At 31.5% G+C, this 21,736-nt stretch overlaps 2 protein-coding genes across 2 annotated transcripts in view; one reads left to right on the top strand and one right to left on the bottom strand.

The window, feature by feature from the left end:
• The window catches only part of LOC133193038 (uncharacterized), a 32,706-nt gene extending 27,573 nt beyond the window's left edge, over nucleotides 1-5,133 (top strand). Inside the window, exons 17-22 of the mRNA XM_061329038.1 lie at nucleotides 77-219; nucleotides 1,742-1,827; nucleotides 2,406-2,488; nucleotides 3,282-3,386; nucleotides 3,698-3,814; nucleotides 4,797-5,133. Of these exons, the coding sequence (XP_061185022.1) occupies nucleotides 77-219; nucleotides 1,742-1,827; nucleotides 2,406-2,488; nucleotides 3,282-3,386; nucleotides 3,698-3,814; nucleotides 4,797-4,894 (632 nt within the window). The 3' untranslated portion in view covers nucleotides 4,895-5,133. The remainder of the gene's footprint in view (nucleotides 1-76; nucleotides 220-1,741; nucleotides 1,828-2,405; nucleotides 2,489-3,281; nucleotides 3,387-3,697; nucleotides 3,815-4,796) is intronic.
• On the bottom strand, nucleotides 5,131-10,002 carry LOC133192314 (uncharacterized). The gene is made up of 3 exons (XM_061328329.1): nucleotides 9,908-10,002; nucleotides 9,597-9,678; nucleotides 5,131-5,560 (listed from the first exon to the last, which is right to left on the bottom strand). Exons 1-3 carry the CDS (start codon nucleotides 9,926-9,928, stop codon nucleotides 5,172-5,174), a joined length of 492 nt encoding a protein of 163 aa, XP_061184313.1. The 5' UTR covers nucleotides 9,929-10,002; the 3' UTR covers nucleotides 5,131-5,171.
• Nucleotides 10,003-21,736: the final 11,734 nt, after the last annotated feature.

Here is a 21,736-nt window from a genome sequence, read left to right as displayed (position 1 = left end):
TATGCGGCAAAATATTATTCATCATCTACATAATAGTTCTTTTTATAATATATAGTAATATATAATTTTTTAACAGGTCGTTTTTCTGTTGGACAAAATTTGGGAAGCACTTCAGAAGACATGAACTGGGAAGAAATAGTGACACTTTGGCATGATGAGGAAGCAGACTTTACACTGGGAGGGAGAAATGATCCCTCTAAAGTCGGTCACTATACACAGGTGATCAGATATTATTTATTATTTTGCATATGTGATTATAAAATTGTTGTTCTTACCTTTCGTTTTTCACAAAACACTCAAAAAATATCAAACATGAAAGTTTCTATGCACGAGCGTTTTTTTTTAATTCTCTTTACAAATCTGATATTAATTTTCTATAGTCTCATGTTCACTGCTTTAAATTTGTTAATATGTATGAACATGTGCTTAAAGTGATAGCGTCCGCATCTACCTGTACATTTCGATGTCGAAAATTTGCTTACATGTAATAATTACTTTTAGGTTTTAGTCGATTCTTTTGAAATTTTATGTTTAAACACATCAAAGATCAACTCTTATAGGAAAAGGGTATGAGGTTATGTTAGCTAAAATTCTGTTTGAAGACCCCTCCCCCAAGGGGAAACCCGACTTACAACTTTAGCTGAACATTGAACCCAAATAAAGTGTACCGGTAAGCATAAGCAGTACACCGTTGTTGGATTGATATAATAGAAGATGTATCAATTAACACTGTGCTGGTATAGTCGTAGACGTCACAGCCAGTTAACCATAAAACAATGAACTACACACATGGATTCGTAAACTGTATTGAATTTGTGTTAGTGTTTGTGTGGTAAAAAGCTACAAATTAAAGAAAAACAATCATAAGAATTTTGACAAAGAATCTGAATAAACAATGTCATTTACACAGTTCAGTTGTATTTATAATACTGATAAAAAATATTGTGCACGTATGAAACAGCCGTAAAAAGTTCGAATACAATGATATGATCCGACATTCACAAGAGATTCGCTTTATCAAAGTTACCATGTGACCAAAATATCTGCATACAACGTACATGAAATTAGGTGAATTCCAGCATGTTCCATTTATCTCAATTTTACAAGTAAACAATATGTGCATTTACCTGATGCTAATAAACATTCACAACAGACTAGATTTAATGCAAAAATATATAAACAAAGTCAGAACTTACACTGTAGTAGGCCAAACTTCACATTACAATGCTTGCAAAATGTTATACTGCCTGGGCGGAAATAGTAAACAAACCCTTTTCAGGTACTTATTAATTCGACCCAAAAATAATTCGTATGATAAGCATCACAAACACAAAACATGAGTCATTCACAGGAAGCATATTAGTGATGGTCATTCGATATCGATTACATGTATTAGCTCGATGGTCAAAGCCATTTTTAGATTATTTATATATCCTGGTAAAGAAGAGCTCTATAAAATATATTGGGAATTGCATTAAAACATTATAGCTAGAACATGTGGTTATTTCTAAATAATAAAAAACATATATACGGCATATAGCTTATCATAATTTGTTATTTTTTTTAGGTGAATCTTTGGGATACTTTGTTGACTATCCAGTCTCTTTCAACATCAAATAAATTGAAAGTTTTTATCAATTTTACGTTGAAATATTATATAAACTGTTTTAAACAAAAGGTACTCTTTCAGGGATATATTTATTGTTTAGCTACTTATAATTGAAGTGCAATTCCTTCCCAGATTGTGTCGGCTACGTCTACAAGGATTGGTTGTGGTTTTGCTGTCTGTGGTTCAATGAGAAGCTTTGTTTGTAATTATGGACCAAGGTATGCATTCGAACATATTTGTCATATGCGTGTTTATATTGGAGTTTTGTTGTTCGATTCAATGAGGAAAAGGCTTACCTAGCAAATATGGAATATAATTAGTATAATTTATATATTTCAAAACCTGAAAGTTCAAGAAAAGCGATAGGTATGGTATTTTTAAATACATGTATACATGTATATGTCGTGTGTTACAATCAGTATTAATATTGCACAAACAAGCTACATCGAGAAAAAAAAAGCACACCTACAGTGTATATTTTTGCCGACATTATCCATTCTACAGAGGGAAATAATTCTAGATATTAACTGAACTACTACGTATCGTTTTTTTTAATAAATTGATACGATCAGATATACACTAAGAAAGTTTTGATACATTATCCAACAAGTTGTTAATTGCGGGCACTTGGAAACATACATGTGTACATGTACACGGAGTAGAACACAGATGGAAACGTTAATCTTCGTCAAATCTAAGCAAAAATTATAATGCAACACTATTCAGAAACAAACAAGTTTGTCTTATTTCATTAAAATCAATATTGGTTATCTCAACGAAATACAAATTTTTACAGTGGAAACAAGGATTTAAACAACCCCTATGAATCTGGAACTGCATGCAGCGATTGTCAAGGAAGCTGCAAGAATAAATTGTGTGGTAAGATTTTTACTATCAGTAACTTAGTTCGTTGACAGTTTGTGTGGCGGAAAATCTTATTTCCTCCTAATATTCCTTTCATCGAAATTGATGAAATATACTCTCTTTGCACATAATGTTGAAGTTTGTCTATAATAAAAAAGAAAGGAGTTTTGGTAATGATATCTTATGCTATGTTAAAAGACTTTAAAACAAAGTATCTACACTTGCATGTAATTTGTACTTACAAAGTGGTATGCTTCGACCTTGTTAAATGGGCATGTGTATTATATGAAAAAGAAAATGTAGCCCATGAACTAATAATTTTTTCTGGCCAATTGCTCGAAAATACCGATGAGAATGTATAAATATATCACACGTTGACTGCATTTGTTGCCTCTTATCATAACCAAAGGTTGTATATCAACGACTGAGGTTACTTAAGTTGTTAAATCAACGGTTTTGCTCAACCCCCTCCCCCATCCATTATTCGTTAAAACTCAAAACGTCATGCATTTGTTTCTGTAAAATCTTCTTTCAATTCTGAATGTATGCAATACGATATATCCTTTATTTAAGATCACGTTTGCTGCTAGATTGCACCTTATGTATAGTCCAAGTTCTGGAAGTCTGAAAATAAGTTTCAACATATTCAATGTCGATTGAAATTTGTCGTTTGTATAGAGCAATCAATATTGTACAAGATTATTCTTGATTATTGTGTTTAAGCTACATTATAGACTTTTTATTAGGGAGAAATCATTGAATATTTTCCCTTATAAGGAATTTTGACATTAGTTTTGGTGTATTTTAGACTGTCAAGGAAAGGTATGTGAAAATGGAGGTACGATGGACTTCAACACCTGTACCTGTACATGCAAACCTCCGCGTACAACCTACATAGGTCCAACATGTCAATGTGAGTATTGGCATTATATCATCTCAATCTTTATTTTAATGAACCGTTTAATGATAAAGATAAAAAGTTGACAGAGGAAAAACTTTCTTATTCCTTGAAAGGGAAAAATTCTCAAGTTTAAAAATTGGTATTGGAAACAAAATTTTGTCAATGGTGATGCTGAGTAGCAATTTTTGATGTTTATGTCTAAATAGGCTACTGTTATGCTTTTTTCTTGCTTTAATATTGTTAAGAATCCAAACAGCACGATAAACAATGTTTAATATATCTGTGTAATTAACAAGATTTGAAATGACTTTTTTTTTGTTCAGTAAACTGTACCGGCCAGAGGGACCCACCGCAATGTGGCAGACAATTTACCCGTCAGTCCTGTGAAACGTACTCTAATGTACCCGAGGACTGCCCCACCATGTGTCAAGTGTGTCCCTGTAAGTCTTTACAAAGTTTTTTTTAAAATTATCCTAGCTCTGTGATTAGCTGCGATCCAACAACCTGGAAATCATACCAAGTTATGTTCACCAGCCTTCATACGCATTATAAAAAACACCTTTTTATCACGTTTTTCTTTGATACTTACAGTTTTTTCTTTTTTCATAAGAAATATCTAGGACGTCTTGATGATTGCATATTATTTAAAAATATTAATTGTATTTTTCTTTCTTATTGGGGAAACTCCCCATTATAAAGGGGGGTTTTATGCTTGTACATTATGAAGAAAAAAATTTTACGTTTCATCAATCACATGTTGCTTTTATAAAAATATGAAATGTTATTTTTATCAAGCTTAAACTCTGAAACAGCTTGGGTACATCAAAATCAAACCAAAAATGTTAAATAGAAAAATGAATAAGATTATTTGGTTGACAATTATTTCCATGATTTTTATAACACTAAATTGTTCCTATCACCAATATTTTTGAGTAATTTTAAAATTGATAAAACACATTTATACATATATTGTCATCATTATATAAGTCACAAATAAGAATCACTTGTATGCTAGATTTCTTATTTTTGGCTTGGATTCAGTTCTCTCGTTTGTAAACATCTTTTAGATATAAGCTTGTTTAAATCAATTGAGAGTTTGTCAAAACGAAAAATTTGTAGTTTTCTTTGAAGAGAGAAATTAATTATTTAGTCTCCTATTACACTTTAAAAGTTTTTTAACCAAATTCTCCTTCTTAAACACGAAAGGATTGCATTTGTTTCTCCAATATAATATCGAGTAAAGAAAAAAAATGTTTGGAAAAAAACTCTCTTGCAAAAATCTACAAAAAAAGAAATAAAGTTGCTTTTGTCATCGAATTTCGACATCAGATAGTCAAACATACAAACAAATTATCAACAAAAGACAAATTATTCATGCTTATTCGTCTTCAGGGAAAGAAATTTCTTCTTTTTATTATATAGATGCTGGTATCGGATATGAGGGAAGCGGAACGTGGTTGCAGCCTTGTGTACAGTTATCGTTCTTGTCTATTTCTCTTGTTCTATACTTTACTCTGTGACCTTCGTTGACACTTTATTTTTCTTTTTGAGAAATCTATCTGAATATGCAATCTGTAGTATTTTGGACGCAAGTTACGTTAAAAGGAACTAATAAAATCTCATTTTTCCCTTTTGAATGACATTTAAGATATTCCAAAAATATATCAAGAACAATTGAAAATGTGAACTGTTACTTAGAGAAAATTCGGGACACTGTGATGTAAAATAATTTTTTCGATTGATAAATTAAAAAAAATCAGTTTCCAGTTTTATTCAACTTTTTATTCAGTAGCAATTTTATCCTAAACACCAATGAGGACAGACCGTGTAGTGACAGAGAATTTCAGCCATTCTGTTTGTAAACATATGACAATTGTTCTTCGTTTTGCTAAATTTTCCGTACATTCTCTCATAGTTGAGTGCGCATCCGACTATACATTCGACCGGTAATACACTGTAGCCAGCTGGTTTTCTCTCCCTTTTTGTTGGACAGAAATCTCCTACCATTGGGTGTGTTGTTCTGATATTTACACTAGAATGTGGTCGGGTTCCAAATTCTAGAAAATGACCATCGTACCAAATCCAGCGATGGGAAATACCAAATGGGTTACGCCTTGGGGATCGGGACACACGCCTGGGAAATAAGGACATGCACCAAATGTTTGTCGTTCCAAAGTAGAATGGTTCTGAAAAATATTAGGAAAATAAGATAATGACAGAGATTTCATTTGTTTTATTAAAAAACCAGAAAGCGAGTTTTTGGATTATTAAGACTTAGTGATGATTAATACTAGAAAAATAACAATGCGGTTTTCTACAATGTTTTATCTCTCGATTTTGACTTAAGGTTTAATCATGAAAACACCACTGTTCAGTGACTAAGAAATCGGACTTAAAACATTTAGGTATGTAAAAATCTCACAAGTTTGAGAGTTTATTTGTTTTTATTAAATATTTGTCATTTGTTATGAGTTTTTTTCCCATTTTTTTAAATGATTTCTTCGGTTTTAATTTGTAGTAACAGGATTATCGTACATTGAAGATTCCATACTGGTGGAGAATATGTTAATTTAAAACTTAGAATCCGACAAACTGTATATATCCAACGAGCGATAATTGTTATGCCTAAAGTTAATTCATATAAGCACATTATTGATATTCATTGTCTTCAATAATATCTCAAAAAATCTTAATATAAATTTACGTTATCGTGTCATAATATTTATTGAAAGGGTTAAATACCTAAACGCGAATAAAAATTACATAGAAAATGCACAGTATAATGTATGAATGAAATTGAAGACGATTCGCTTGTTTTGCAGTGTCCAATATACCATAATTCAAGGTAGCAATAAACAAGCATTCTGAGAGTATTGCATTAGCAATACTAGTCCCCTACCGGCAAGTGTAATCTGGTTCCAGTTAAGAATTGAAAATGCCATAATTCCGTCAAAAATTAATGAAGCGGGAGGAAATGCAAACTTGATCTATAACTAATCAAGGTAAAGCCACATACCAAAAATCAGCTCAATATCTACAAGCGTTTAGAAGAAAATTGCGGAAAACCCGTAAAAATTGAAAAGGACGTAATTCCGTCAAAAATCAATGAAGCGGAACGAAATGCAAACTTGATCTGTAACTCATCAAGATACACTCACATACCAAAAATCAGCTCAATATCTGCAAGCGTTTAGGAAAAAAGTGCGGAAAACCAAGTGGGACAGACTGACAGACAGACAGAGGGACAGACAGACAGACAGACGGACAGACAGACAGACAGACGGACGGACAGACGGACGGACAGACTCAGAGGAAACCTATAGTCCCCCCCGGTTTCACCGGTAGGGGACTAATAAAAAGTACTATCATAAAAATATTAGTATTTATGAATTATCCAGTTATTTAGTGTTGGAAATTAAAGAATTAGGGGTCTTGGAAATTTCTTAGAGAATTGTGTAAGCCTAATAGTATAAAACGTAAAGTATAATACATTGGAATATTAAATAACTTACTAGTGTATTAGGAAAGTTATGTCAAGATATACACTCATTACTCAAATATGTTTTTATTTGCAATTTTATCTTTAAGCTCAATTTTCCTGATATAAGTATATTTTCTTCTGTGTGGGCTATGTGTATGGTATTGTATTTATATTCTATTTAACATTATATGTAAATCTGATGTTTGTAATGATGCAAGGAATAAAGGAACTGAAGTGATAATTGTTTATTACTTAATTGACCTACTCATCTGATAGACATGTTAGAAAAAATGTTGTTTTCTTGTTTTTGAATTAGCTCATTCAATACTAAAGCAAGTTAATGAATACTTCATAATGTTTTTGAAAATTATTTAAGATCAATAAGAATTTAACAAAACAGACTATTATAATTCACTTTTTATTAACTTTTTAATGCGAGGACGTCTGCTCATTCACACTTATCATCATATGTAACTTCCAAAATAAATTCGCAAAAAATAGTTGATTGCTAGCTCACAATTACCTTAGAAATGCTTCAATTATCTACTGTACATAAAATGTGTAAAATAAATACAACTGGTCCTCATTTGTAAGAAGGAAAGGAGATATGCCAAATATTTTGAAAGTTAAAAACTATTATTTACATTGTGGTTAATGAACAATGAAAAACAAATCACTTTTAATGAGATGTGCTTCATTTTATCGAATAAAGGCAAATCTATCTTTGTACATCTATCTTTGTACATCATACATTAAACGGTAATTACCCTCACGAATATAGCATAACAGTAAAGTTTTATTTAACTCCTGGTGTTTTGGTAACCATTCAAATTCTTAGTATTAGCGCTCTATTATAAGCAGACCTGTTTTTGTATTCATATGAAGCAGAGTTTATTCAAAAACTTCTACATGAAAAGATGTCTCTTGCTGTGGACTTCCATTCGACAATTAGATATATAAGACATTTTATTAATTAACAATATTCATTTTCATTCCTACGTTGATTCGATAGATACCTTTGAACCTTTGAACTCAAAATAAAAGACTCCACTGAGTCTGACACACCTGTTTCATACTTGGATATTTTACTAGAAAAAGACGTTAATGACAACCTAACAACAAAACTTTATGATGAACGTGATGACTTCAACTTTTCTATCGTCAGCTTCCTTATTTATGTAGCAATAAACCATTATCACCTGCATATGGAGTTTATGTGTTGATTCGAAAGAGCATGCTTCACCTACGAACAATTTCTAAAACCAGGCAAGCTATTAACTATTAATAAGTTGATTGATGATACATGTATAAGGACATCAACAGTCCCGTTTAAAGTCAACATTTTGCAAATTCTTTAGTCGATCGATACAATGACCTTGTTAGCAAATACAATCTGTCGTTAAGTTTGATATTTACTGACATTTTTCATACAAATTGTTAGGCCATTAGTTAGTAAGGATAGTTAAAAATGTATAGCATAAAAAGATCATTTGTCTTCGTCTTCTGTTTACGAAATCAATGTAGTATTTTTCAATTATCTCTATGTATTCACCGTACAAAAATGTACTGCGAATAGTTCTGTCAATCTGTCACATGTGCCGTGTGTACCTTGTATGATCAGGTAAACAGAAAACTCCGTAAACAATTCAGTGTGAAAACAATTTTGAAATCATTATTTCACAAGTTCTATGTTCGATACACTAATCGTATTAGCAAATACAATCTATCATTAGGTCAAATGCTGACTGACTTTTTTCATACTAATTGTTAGTCTATTATTTACACACTGAAATTTTTACGGATTTTTCCTATGACAAGGAGTACATGGCGAGCGTAACCGGTCGACAGGCGATGCTTACTCCTCCATGGCACTTGATCCCACCTCTGATGTTTTTGGAGGTTTGTGTTTGCTCTGCTTCCCATTCGTATTGTTTAAATGGACTATGAGCTTGAAAATTGTTCGTTATCTCCATATTTCATTATTGAACAATTTGTGTGAAAAACGTCAGTCAATATTCGACATAACCATTTTTCTAAACTAGTGTAACACACAAAAATCCATCTCGCTATATATGAACTTTTGAAACTTTGTTGTGGAAGCTCTTTCTTTCTTATCATTGAAAGATAAAAAGTTACTGAAAAAATAAACTTATTCAGTAGATGCTAACCACAAAAATTAGGGTTATAATGATAACAAATTCTCCACATTCCTATAAATATGTAAGAAAAGATGAAAAAAAAAGATTTATCTTAATATCATAACTTGTTTATGTACATGATGAAGGATTAAAATTGATTCAAACAAAAGAAAAAATAAAGCTTTTATTTTCAAGAAAATTCTCACTCATTTAATTTTCGTCATGATATCATGCATTGGACTTTTTTGTTGGTGAACAAAGATTTCATGAATAAGTATTATCTTAAATTTTCAAACACTCAAAGGGTAATAAATCATTAGATAAAAGTCTGGCAAAATTTCTTTTGAACATTTTTTTTCTCTTCGTTTACTGCAAAAATGAATTTATTTTAATCAATTTACAGAATTCCACAGGATAATTGAGTTATATATTACTACTGTATTCTTTTCAAAATGGGTCTATAATGAAGAACAATTTTACTATAAGAATACTACATTTTAGTGCTGATAAGTACTTGTATAGATAGCATATATATATATATTCGTATAGATAACTATACATTCATATATTATATTACTATATTTAGAGTAAGTAATGACCTACTTCCTACAGGCTGGCATGCCGCTGTCTTTTGGAACAGAAATGAAGAAGTTCCATGTACAAGGGTTAAAATAAATAACAGTACCTGAAATATAGATCTGATGTTTAAAATGAATAGCATGAAGTAGAACATAGATACAAGTTAATATATATGTTTATGAAGTTTTTTTTTCAAGATAGTTTTAAAAGTACAGAAAGCAAAACCTAGAGCATAATAATCAATCTATATTATAGTCAAGAAGCCTTGATCGGCATTTTAAAATTGAATATGCAATTTAATTTCACAAAGATAACATATACTTCAATATACTTACAAAGGCACCGGAGTTCCTCATCCTGGAATATTCTACAGAGGACGACAAAGGATCACAAAATCCGTTTTAAAGCCGAGTCTTAAAAAACTTCAAAGGTGTAGATTAATGAGGAATCGAAAATTGATCACAAAACCTGACTTTACTGAATGTTCAGTGATCGAGGGTAAAGTTTGTTCGGTGGTTTATCTGTACTTCCTACTATAGGTTAATTACATTAATTATGTTAATGAATCGTGTAACTAGTACAGTGTCTTCCACACCTTATGTGTGTTATTGTACAGCTTAAATGAATATACCTGAAATACAAAGGTATGATCACACAGACTTTCTGTACACGTCGTTACATGTAAATCAAAGTTATGAATGAGATAAATCCGGTATCTAAGAACTACTCAGAAACTGCTCATGAGACAAAGTGTTCATGTCAATTGTTATCGTCTTTTTATTTCATTGTAATGGTATGAGAATAATCTTTAATCGAAATTTTGCATTATGCACAACAATTTTGTTTTAAGTATTCGGTGACTTTGGACGTTCCAATACTTCGTTGTCAAAAGAAATTTTCCCTTCATTTGTGAGAATACGCAGAAAATTAAAACATAACTAAAAATAATATGTTTTAAGATATAGAAGATTGTACCTTGATAAGGCACTAACTGAGGCCAGATAAAGATTTTTGTTTGAATACCTATGGTAAAGAATTCCGAAATATGTATTTTAGCAAATAACCAATATTCAACTGAAATCATTCTTAAGAAAGAATTTTAAACTCTATTCTAAGAAATATAAAAAAACTAACGTACTTGACAGCTTTATCGTAAAATATAAAGCAAAGATAAACTTAGAGTTTGTAATTATTATTCCTTTTTGATATGTTCTAATGTATTACGTGTATATAATAACAAGGAATAAAAATATCATTGTGACGAGTCATTGAAGAGATTTTTTTTCTTCAAATTGGATTCTCATAAACAACAAGAATAAAAATGTTAAGTGTAAAGAATTATGTGTGTTTTAACCAGGGAATACTTTTGACATCCGATGAAGAGAGGGGAATTTTGCATTCACCAGAGTTTGTCTGATTCTGTGAGTCGGTCTGACCACCTTAGGATATAAACGTCGTGGAAATCAAATGCCCTATATCAGTGAAGAAAGCTTAGAGTATGAGATATTGTGATAAAGCTAATGTTTCTTAACTTGATTCCGAATCCTAGGTTAGGCATGTATATATCCTATATTTTAATGGACTTTTGTGAGAAGTGCTGACTTTTAAAATCTACGGCTTACTTTTACACTAGGACAATATACGGAAGCTCTTTTGTGATATAAATATTTAGCTTAACAGTTAATTAGACAATATTAATGGGCCATTGAAAAGCACATATTACGTTGTCTAGGAAGAGAACGGCAACCACTCTACTCAAAACCCTCTCCCTACCTACCTTGTCCAGCTCCTGCTATGTACTCTTTGCGGAATGTTTTTCTCCTTTGTTTGATTACTTCAGAAAATAAGACTGAAAGGAGATACTACCATCACTATTAAGGTATTTTAAGTTATGTTTTTCTGCCTCCAATCATCTCGTGTATTGATAAATAATGTTAGCGCCCCTAACACCATACCTAAAACCACTATTAAGGTTTTAGTGTCTATTATCAATTCCATACCTCTGTACATAATGCAGGTTTAAATGTTAAAGTAAGCCGTCGACTGTAAAAGTCAGTCCTTCTCGCATAAGTCCAATAGTGCGATGAACAAAATGGGAAAATATGACCACATATTCTTAAGAAAATGTTCAGATTAGTAGTACTCTCCATGTAGAATTAATTGTTTCCATGAAATATGGAGATAACGAACAGTATTCAAGCTCAAAGTTCATTAAAACAATACAAATCTGGAGCATAGCAAACACGGACCTCCAAAAGATGAAAGGTGAGATCAGGTGCCATGGAGGAGTGAGCATTCCCTGCCGACCGGTCACATCTGCCGTGTGCTCCTTATTATGATCGGTAATAACGGAAAAATCCGTCGACAATTCAGTGTGTGAATAATGGCCTAACAATTAGTATGAAAAAAGTTAGTCAGCATATGACTTAATGATAGATTGTATTTGCTCACAAGGTCATTGTATCGACCATAGAACTTACAAAATGATGACTTTAAACGAGGCAATTGATATTCTTGTTTCATCAACTTGTTTGTCAATAGCTTGCCTCGTTTCAGAAATTGTTCGTATATAGAGCATGTTCTTGCGTATTGAATACAACTAAGAGACATAATCCTCATATGCTGGTGATAAGGGTATATTGCAACATAAGCAAGGGATGTAGTTGATTGAAAAATTGAAGCCATCACGTTTATCATAAAGCTTTGCTGTTAGTTTGCCATTAAAGTCTTTTTCTAGTAAAATATCCAAATATGAATTAGATGTGTCAGACTCTGTGGTATCTTTTATTTCAAGCTCACTTGAAAATATCTATTGACTTCTTTGTTCAATTTTATATTTACAGACGTTTTAATTGTCAGTCCATTCCATTCCAGTTTTGTTGCAAACATATGAAAGTTACATTAAAAGTGATATCGACAACATCTCATTTTAGACAGGCAATAACTGTAATATACTAGGTCATTGGGTATTAATTAGAGTGTAATTCTGATAAGCTTTTAAAATGAGAAAAATTACAATTACAGATACATTTAGCAAAAATAAGTAAATTTTAAACAAGTGGCTGTTGTACCATAAAATGTTCAAGGTTCAGATTTGTATCTCTCTCTCTCTCTCTCTCTCTGAAACATTCCCAAAACAAGGGAAATTTCATGTACAAAATAGAACGAAATGGACTTAAACGCCTAATTGGGTTGAGAGTATTTACCAGAATTTTACAAACGTCTGTGGGATTCATTTGTCACATTTCAAACCTTTGAGAGGTCAATCCTCGATAAACTCTGTCAAAATCTTTTCATTACATTAAATTATGAAGGTAAGAACATTTGTTTGTATAGCATCTTTCTAAAATAATCTCATAGAATGATTTAGCTAAATACGATACAGTGTATATTCAAAGCTTTAGTTAAGGAAAACAGATTTTTACTTTTCGTTGCTTTTCCAACCATAAAATTCTAGTAATACAATGATTGACAGTTTAGAAGTTGAACTAAAGATAACTATGGTGCATCCAATGATTTTTTTGAATTTTATGATACTTTGATATTTTACGTTGATAAATCTTCTATACTTGACTACGACATTTTGTTTTACTTTTATTCTTTAAAATTTTAAAAATTTAATTTTGAAAAGCAAGGCCATTAAAATTTCTCGAATCTACATTAATGAAGATAACGTCGATAATATTGTTAAAATACACAATGAAAAAGCTGTAGTTTACTAAGTATGATCAGCTATGATTAATTTCATAAATCTTTTTTTTTTCATAAAAATATGAACAGGGCTAAAAAACTGACCCCTGGAAATTAAGTTCAAAGAAATAATTAAGCGCTCAAGGGGATTAAGCAAACTAAGCATCCCCTGTTAACCGTCACATCCGCCGTTATTCTCTGTAAATTGAGTTATCTGTAGTCGAATTCTAAAATGGAAAAAAAACAATAACAACAATGGTCTAAGGATTGGTATGAAACGTCATTCAAAATACGACTCAATGTAAGCTTGTGTTTACAAACAAGGTCATTTTATCGACCATTAGATATACAGAATATTGACTTTAAAGGAGATCATACAAGGCCGTCAAGATCAACTTATTTGTCAGTACCATGCCTCGGTTTTAAAAAAAAATGATCGTACACAGAATAAGCTATTGAGAATCAAAGCACTTAGGAGACATGAACCATATGCAAGTCATTGGTGAATATTAGTGCATAAATTGGGAAAGATGGCGATAGAAAAGCTTAAGTCATCCCGTCTGTTATATATTTTAGTTGTAAGTTTTCTATTAACGTCTATAATAAGTAAACATCGAAAAATAAAACACATGTGACAGACTTTATGGCTTCTTTATTTCAAGTTCACTGGGATATATCGAATCGACATATAAATGAAATTAACTATTTTTATTTGGAAAAGGTTCGTCGATATATCTAAATGTCAAATAGAAGATGTATTCCTTTCAGGTAGGCTTTTTTTAAAAAAAGAAAAGAAGAAAAAATGCTGCCTTAAAAGAATCAGATTATCTTTTTGGATGAAAGAATCGCATTCAATAATTTGAATAAAGGAAATGCATGTTTAAGAGTATTGCATTTATAATTGGTACTTTGATTCATTAAAAGAAAACTGTAAACTGGTTTACTATAGTAAAAACTGTAATTGATTGATTCTTCACAACAAAAATTTTAATTTTAGAAAATCCTAAAAGGAAGAATATTTCTGCAAATGTCTCCAAATGTCTTCACCCCCTTAAAGAATGGAATTATAACTTATCGTTTTTTTATTTTTCGCTAATATTATTCTCATTCTCCCTTTAAAATTACGGCCTGAAGTATCCATGATTTTAGCTCACTTGACACGAAGGCATTATAAGACATTTTGTGTTGTCTAATGTCAGACCATCTGTTCATGTACATGCCTGCGAACTTTTCCATAACGTCTGAATAAAAGACGAGAAAACTTTAATGATATATTGAATGGAAGGAAGTTTATCAGACAGGCAAGCATTCTGAAAGTCTAAAGATACAACTTTAACAATGTCTCTGTACTGTGTTGAATTCGTTGAATTACATTCAACTTCTACTTTCACTTTTCTCAGATCATATGTCTACTCTATGGACTCTTGTTATTTACGAGGCTCAATTCCTTACCGGTTATAGGTCAGACTGACTGTACTGTTATTAAAGGTGAGTACTTCAAAAAACCAAGCATTACTGTCTATAGCTTTGAAGTAACTCATATTTATTTTACCTTTAAAATGCGATGCTTTGTAGTTCTGTGCAGAAGGAAAACATAATATTCAAAAAATTGAACGAAAAATGAATTAAAGAATACACATAATAAGAATGGAAAATAAATGAAAGAGAAAAAGGAATAGAACATGGAACAATAATTTATCCATTATCCATTAAAATCATTGTTACTGAGAATTTTAAAAAGCAGGTTTTGAGATGGGGAGAACTTTAAAATAAAAAGAAATTTTACTGCCACCTTCCCAATACTTTATGAACTAGTTATACTGAATTCAGATATTTTATTTTCAGTCGGATCGAAGCCCTATTTCATTGGCACAACACATCTAAGCTGTATGTTACAAGAAGGTATCAAGGCAGTAGTGAATCTAGTAACAACCGGAAGGAAAAAAAGAGCTCTTCAGGTTCAGGAGATAGATTTGTCACATTCCTATCTTTTTTATGAGGGAGTGATATTTGAATTTGGACTAAATGGGACACGGATAGAACCACAGGGACAGCCCATGTTTTCTCAGAATTGTCCATCCGCTTATTTTCCTTTGCCAGCTGGATTTTCCTTTTTATCTATTGAATGTATACTTAATTGTGCAATGAATTATCATTTACGATTTGGAAACTACAAGGCTTTTACAAACAACTGTAATACATTTACAAACAGATTGTCAGCTATTTTATGCCATGATACAATTTGCCCAGCATGGTGTTTGAATTCTAATTCTTAAAAGATTATCAATGCATCAAAAATTTCTTTTATAACTTTTGATGAAAAGGACCAACCACGTCTGATTATGCAATGCAAAAATTGTTAGTAATTCACTTGATTTATATTTATATGGGTAATGCTTTATGGAAACACAAAATCTAAGATGAAAATTAGAGTAAATCAGATCGTTCATATTTGCAGACTGCTAATTTGGTATATCTTAAAGCAGTTCTGTCATCAGATTTCTTGACTTATTCCATAAATATTCCACACAATTATTGCCATTTAAGTGTCTGCATGAAATTTTAATTCATGTTTACGGGTCCAATTTTAAGTCCATAATGAGAATTTTTAGGACCAATAAAATATGTATGAGGACATGCATATCTCTAGAAATTTCAGAATATAAATTAAGTTAAAACTTTTTAAAGCAATTTTTTTTATTTCCCACTTCATATGTATTGGATCACTTACGCATTTTTTTAAGACAACTAACGATGAAAAACATATTTTGGAAAATATTCTATCAATCAATATAAATTTACGTTTGAACTTCAGTCCTTTATTTGAATAATTAACTGTAGCAATATAACAAGGTGAAGCTTACCTCAAAAATGCACAGGACATCGTTGAACAAGACATATGGATGTAAAAAAAGAAGAAGCTTCGTTTACATTTTCCAACTAGGGGAAAAACAACTTTGAAGTCAAGACAAAAAACTCATATTCAAGTCAATACATAGAATCTCTGCTCTAATCATGCAAAATTATTTTTTGTATTCCAGGCTTTAGAACGAATATTTCCCACGATGACTGTGACCTATTTTTAAGTAGTAACGCTGACCATGTAATAAACGTGTGTACTTGATCTTGCTGCACTTACAGATGTATCCATGTTGTTACTAACTTGTACGACATGCAGTTTAAAGAAAGAAAGGAGTGTATCAATCTAATTCACAATTTGTAAACATGGGTCACATAATGTTAAAAATAAAAATTTTAAATATTATTTATATCATATGTTTAAGCTTTACAAGTTGTACAAATGTTACACAGCTACTGATGATTTGATCAACGTTTAGTGTCTACATCAACAGAGACGATGACGTAGTCAACTGAATCATATGAATGTGTCAGTGCTTCTCCTTCATGATCAGATTGGTCATCTTCAGCTATCGAGAAAATATTGTTCAGAACCTCTTGTATCAAAATTATGAATTACAATTTAATTTTTAGGAATATTTGAATTTAACTATGCAAATTGAACAGCATTTAATTCAAAACCGATATCAAAATTTGTAAGAAATGAAATTTATGGGGACTATTTCTTGTGGTGGAAGGATATTATTGTAAGAAGAAAATTGGTTTGATTTATTCAATATGTTGAATTGTTGGCCTTATATATTTTTACTCAAGCTTATATTAATCGCCATGATTACATCTGATAAAATATGATTTAGGTTAGGGATCGATCTAAAAAAAATCTATAAACAATACAGGTCAAAGAAGAGGGCATAAAACACGGAGCTCCGGAAAATCCAAAGGTGGGATCAAATAATATACAGCAATAAGTACTACATTATCAGTTTGGTAAAGGTATAAGAATTTGTCTTAATTACAAGGTGCCATTGCGGAGAGGTTTTGTCAGAGTATGCTGGACTATCTAATACTCAACCAATGAACAGTGTTCAGAGAGATATTGTTACTTTAATTCATACGTCGACTGGATATTTTCCAGTGAAGTCGTAATAAAAGACACTATAGTATGTCACATATGCGCCATATTTAAATGTTTTACTAACTATAGAGGATAATGGCCATCTAAAGCAATATGAGCTGCATTTTTGGAAATTTTATTTTGCAGTTAAAATGTGCTTTTATGATAAATCTGTAAGTAACTTAAACCTTCCTGATTTGTTCCGTTTTCCCTGCAAAGACGGTAGAAAATTTGGCTATCTCGAGCAATCTTCTGTGGTCTCCCATGAGATGTGTTTGGTCTCACGGTTCTTCTTCGAGTATATAGTTTAAGTATTTTTGAAAATGCTATTGAGTCACACCTGCGCCGTGCAAAAGCACAGCTTGTCATCTTTTGCGTTCCGGTTCTTCTGCAGGCATATTTTGCAAACTCACTTAAGTTAATAAGAACATAACCCATACGAAGAAATACTATTAAAATTCAATCGGAGTATTCAGTTGACGATCAATTGACCGTCAATTGACCATTAGTTGAATTTTTGCCATGCAAATAAGGGAGCCTTCAACTTATTTGCATAAAGTTGACCACAATTGAATGCTCCTGTATATTCTTTACATTTGACCATTAGTAGAATACTCCTCTAATTTCTTTGCAGTTGACCATTAGTTGAATAATCCTCCATTTTCTTTGCAGTTGACCATTAGTTGAATACTCCTGTCATTTCAAACCCAACATCGAATCAGAGAGATTTTCTAACTCTGAGTGGTCAACTATAGTCAACTCTGCAAGATGTCACAAAGTCAGAGTGTTCAACAATGATCTCCCTTTTCTCGCATGAAATTTCCAAAGTATTAGCATTCAACTAATGGTCAACTCGATGAAAAGCATTCAATTGACGGTCAACTGACCATTTTATGAACAGCTTTTCAGAAAAGCATTCAGTGGTCAATTGTTTTCGAGTATTCAGTTGACGACTAGTTGACTGTCAACTAGATATTTTTGTATGGGAAAGCATGAGATTTCATACCCATCTAAATTTAGCCTGGGAAGCATGCAATGCTTTCTGTATATAATACCCATTGTAGACCGATATGCAAATCGATAAATAAACAATTGAACAGGTTTGATCTTTGTAAGAAATTGCTATTTACCTGAATGTTTTGTTTAAAAAAAATCACTGTTTTTTTTTTTCAAATTAATCCATAATAAGACATATTCATGACCAAGATTATGTACATGTTTAATGTCATTTTATGAATCACAATCAAGTGTTCATATCACTCGGTCTTCTATGAGACTATGCCTTTTTACATCAGCAATTGAATGACCTGTGAAACACTTGTTCAACATACCACGTGTTTATGATATTTGAAGAACAAAAGGTATGAACAGGAAATTAACTTCACTATTCATACATGTGTATTGTTATCAAGAGTTTGTAATTTCATCCGCGCGTACACAAAATAAAACTACAAGGAAGAACGTTAACGCCATACATTTTATGTTACAGAAAGTAATATAAAGACCTGGGAAATTGGAGGGAAATCTAATCTGATAAATGTTTTGTAAAATAAATATTTTTCTGATTTAATTCGTGCATGAACAATAATAGCTTTTTATAGGGAAGTACACTATGAACGAGACACTTGATTTGTACATGTAACATAAGTAAGAACTAGTGAAGATTTGGAATGGTGAGTAGAGCTAACACTGTTAAATATTTATCATGTAACGCACTAAACAGTATGCGCCTTTCCTTTCACGAATAATTACGGTAATTTTGTTGCATTGCACTTTTTTATAATCAAAGTTAAGACCTTGATTTTGGAGACGCATCGTGTCTTATTCATAGGATTCTTATATCAAAATAAATTATATATCTTTATTTATACAATGTGTTTAGTTCTAAAACGAAATGGATGGGTAAATGTCAATCTGTTATAAAATTGACTATATATAAACACGTGTTTTGGAAAAAAGATGTAATTTGATTTTTTAATCATTACAAATAATCACAAGAATTTTTTTTGTTGTTTAAGGTTGTAGTCATATTATGGCATAGATAGAGCCCGAACACATTATTTATCAAACGTGTTGAGGCCAGCCCCATTATGTCTTTATCCAAGTGCTATACTTCTACACCAGAAACAACAAACACTGCTCGATTGGCGAGACTTATACTGGGACCATGTACTGATGTATTAGGTGACATTCTAAAGACAGAATTGCAACCATCTGATTTGTCCAGAAAAGTTAAAGAACTTACAGATAAACATAGACATGGAAATAGAAATCCACTCAACAAAACACAATCAGAGATGATTTTCCCCAAACCAACAAAACAATACAGTGGTGATTATTCAGACTTAGACATATCTTTATTGTATTTACTTCTACGCAATGTAAGTAAAATAGCACCACATTCCAAAGGTTGGGGAGAGATTCCTAATCCCGGAGACAGAAGCGTGGCAGCCAACATTGAAAGAATTCGCATGATTAGAAACCAATATTACGGCCATTCAGTTGATCTGTCTCTATCCGACTCAGAATTCAGACAGGAATGGCGAAACATCCGGGATATTGTGATGGAACTAGAGAGACATTTAGGTACATCCACGGTTTACCAGGATGCTGTCAACAGACTAAGAACCTGCTCCATGGACCCAGGTGAAGAAAAAAGTACATCGATTTATAAGAAGATATGAGAGATCTCCATACATCTGTAGAGGAAATGTCAGGTATATAAAGGTGTTCATATATAAATGAAGACACTAAAAATAATAATGAATGAAAATACATATAAAGAAGATTTTATTAATTTTATTATCATGCATTTTCAGATCTAAATAAATTACCTCTACTTTTACAGATAAATTACAGAATCTGTCAACACAGATTTCTTGGATTCCTGGTAAGTCTAACAATTTAAATTTGAATCTCAACATTATAGTAATTATTAAATGATAACAGGCCAATAGCCCACAACACTTACTTTTTTTTTTTACTGAAATCTAATTGTACACATGAAATTTACTTAATCACTTATTTTCTCTTCCAAAATAGAATTGTAAATATGAAACTAGAGAGTGTGGTCTGATCTAACCGAAATTCATGTCATTAGCAATATCAAGCATATATAATACCTGTGAATCACTTTGCAAAATTCATATTTATAAGGTTGTCTGACATGTTCTTTTGTTTGCAATTGTTTATTTCAACATGTACTCAACATTCACTGCTAATTTTGAGGTAGAAATTAATTCGATTAATGTAGACGAAATATGTAGAGTCTGACGTATTTTTTACGCTATGTACGCGGTCACAATTTTCCGCAGAAAGAAAAAAGTAAGTTTCGAAACAAATCTGGCCCTGTATTTTTTTTTCAATATTAAAGTATTGTAAGATATTTGAAAATCATGCTTTCTGAATCGATGGAATTCCATGCAGTAAGATCATACAGATCGTTTTTCTCATGTGACTTCCTAAATTAATGCTAATTGTGACGTCCTGAAGTTGTGCTTTTTTCCCCCTAAAAAACACAATTTCTTAAAATTTCTCAGAAAACATCGATTTTTAGTTGGATTTTCTTTCAGATAATATAGACCACATGCATCGCCTACAAGGATTTTAAGAAATGTATTATTTTTCAAAGAAACGTACACACCATATCCGAAAACTGAAGTAGGCGAAGGGCTGTGAACACTATTAATAACTCTTGAAATGAGTCATTTTAAGGCTTTCTCTGTTTAAAACTTAGAGAGTACCAAATTAATGATGTCCTATTTCAAAAATGGTCCTCCTTCATGTCATATTCTTTATGATTTATCACATTCATATACTCAACTCATATTTAAACCAATTTCAAAATTTTATGAAAACATTTGATTTTTAGGGCACAATAAAGCCTAGTACGTGTTCTTTGTCGCAGCGTACTTAAAATGCATTAAGGACAAACTAAGAAATTCGTTTAATTTTCTACCTGTCAATTGAACAGAAATTGTGATTCTGCGGAATTATGGCCCTGTGGAAAAAAAAATACATGTACGTTTACAGTAATTGAATTAGTCAAATAAAAAAGTACACTGTAATTAAAATCCAAAACATGTTTCTCTAGAAGAGGAAAAAAGATCAAAGTGAACAGTGATTGATATTTAGATAACCTACAAACAAGACAACTTTGTGAACAGGGCATAAAACAGTAAAATAGTGTTCTATATAATGCATCCTAGATATCAAGCGTTCTAGAGATCAAGTGTATGAATATCAAAATCGTTGTACTTTTATCTGTGTTTTTGTAAAAAAAAAAAGTTAATAATACCTCGGTTATGATCTTTCAAGAAAATACCGGAACTTCATACTAGTCAATGTAATAAACACTTTCACTTATGTAGCAAAATACCTTTATCACCTGCATATGGAGCTTATGTCATCAAGTTGATTCTATATGCAGTGTTCTAGGTAAAATGTTTTACTTAAATGAGGAAAGATTTTAAAACTGAGGCGAGCTATTGACATATAAGTT

This window comes from Saccostrea echinata, unplaced genomic scaffold, assembly GCF_033153115.1.
Source record: "Saccostrea echinata isolate AGI-Se365-2 ecotype Australia unplaced genomic scaffold, CSIRO_AGI_Sech_v1 ptg000025l, whole genome shotgun sequence".
NCBI lineage: Eukaryota > Metazoa > Mollusca > Bivalvia > Ostreida > Ostreidae > Saccostrea > Saccostrea echinata.
Note: the sequence above shows the minus strand (reverse complement) of the source record. Positions and strands in the feature narration are given on the sequence as shown.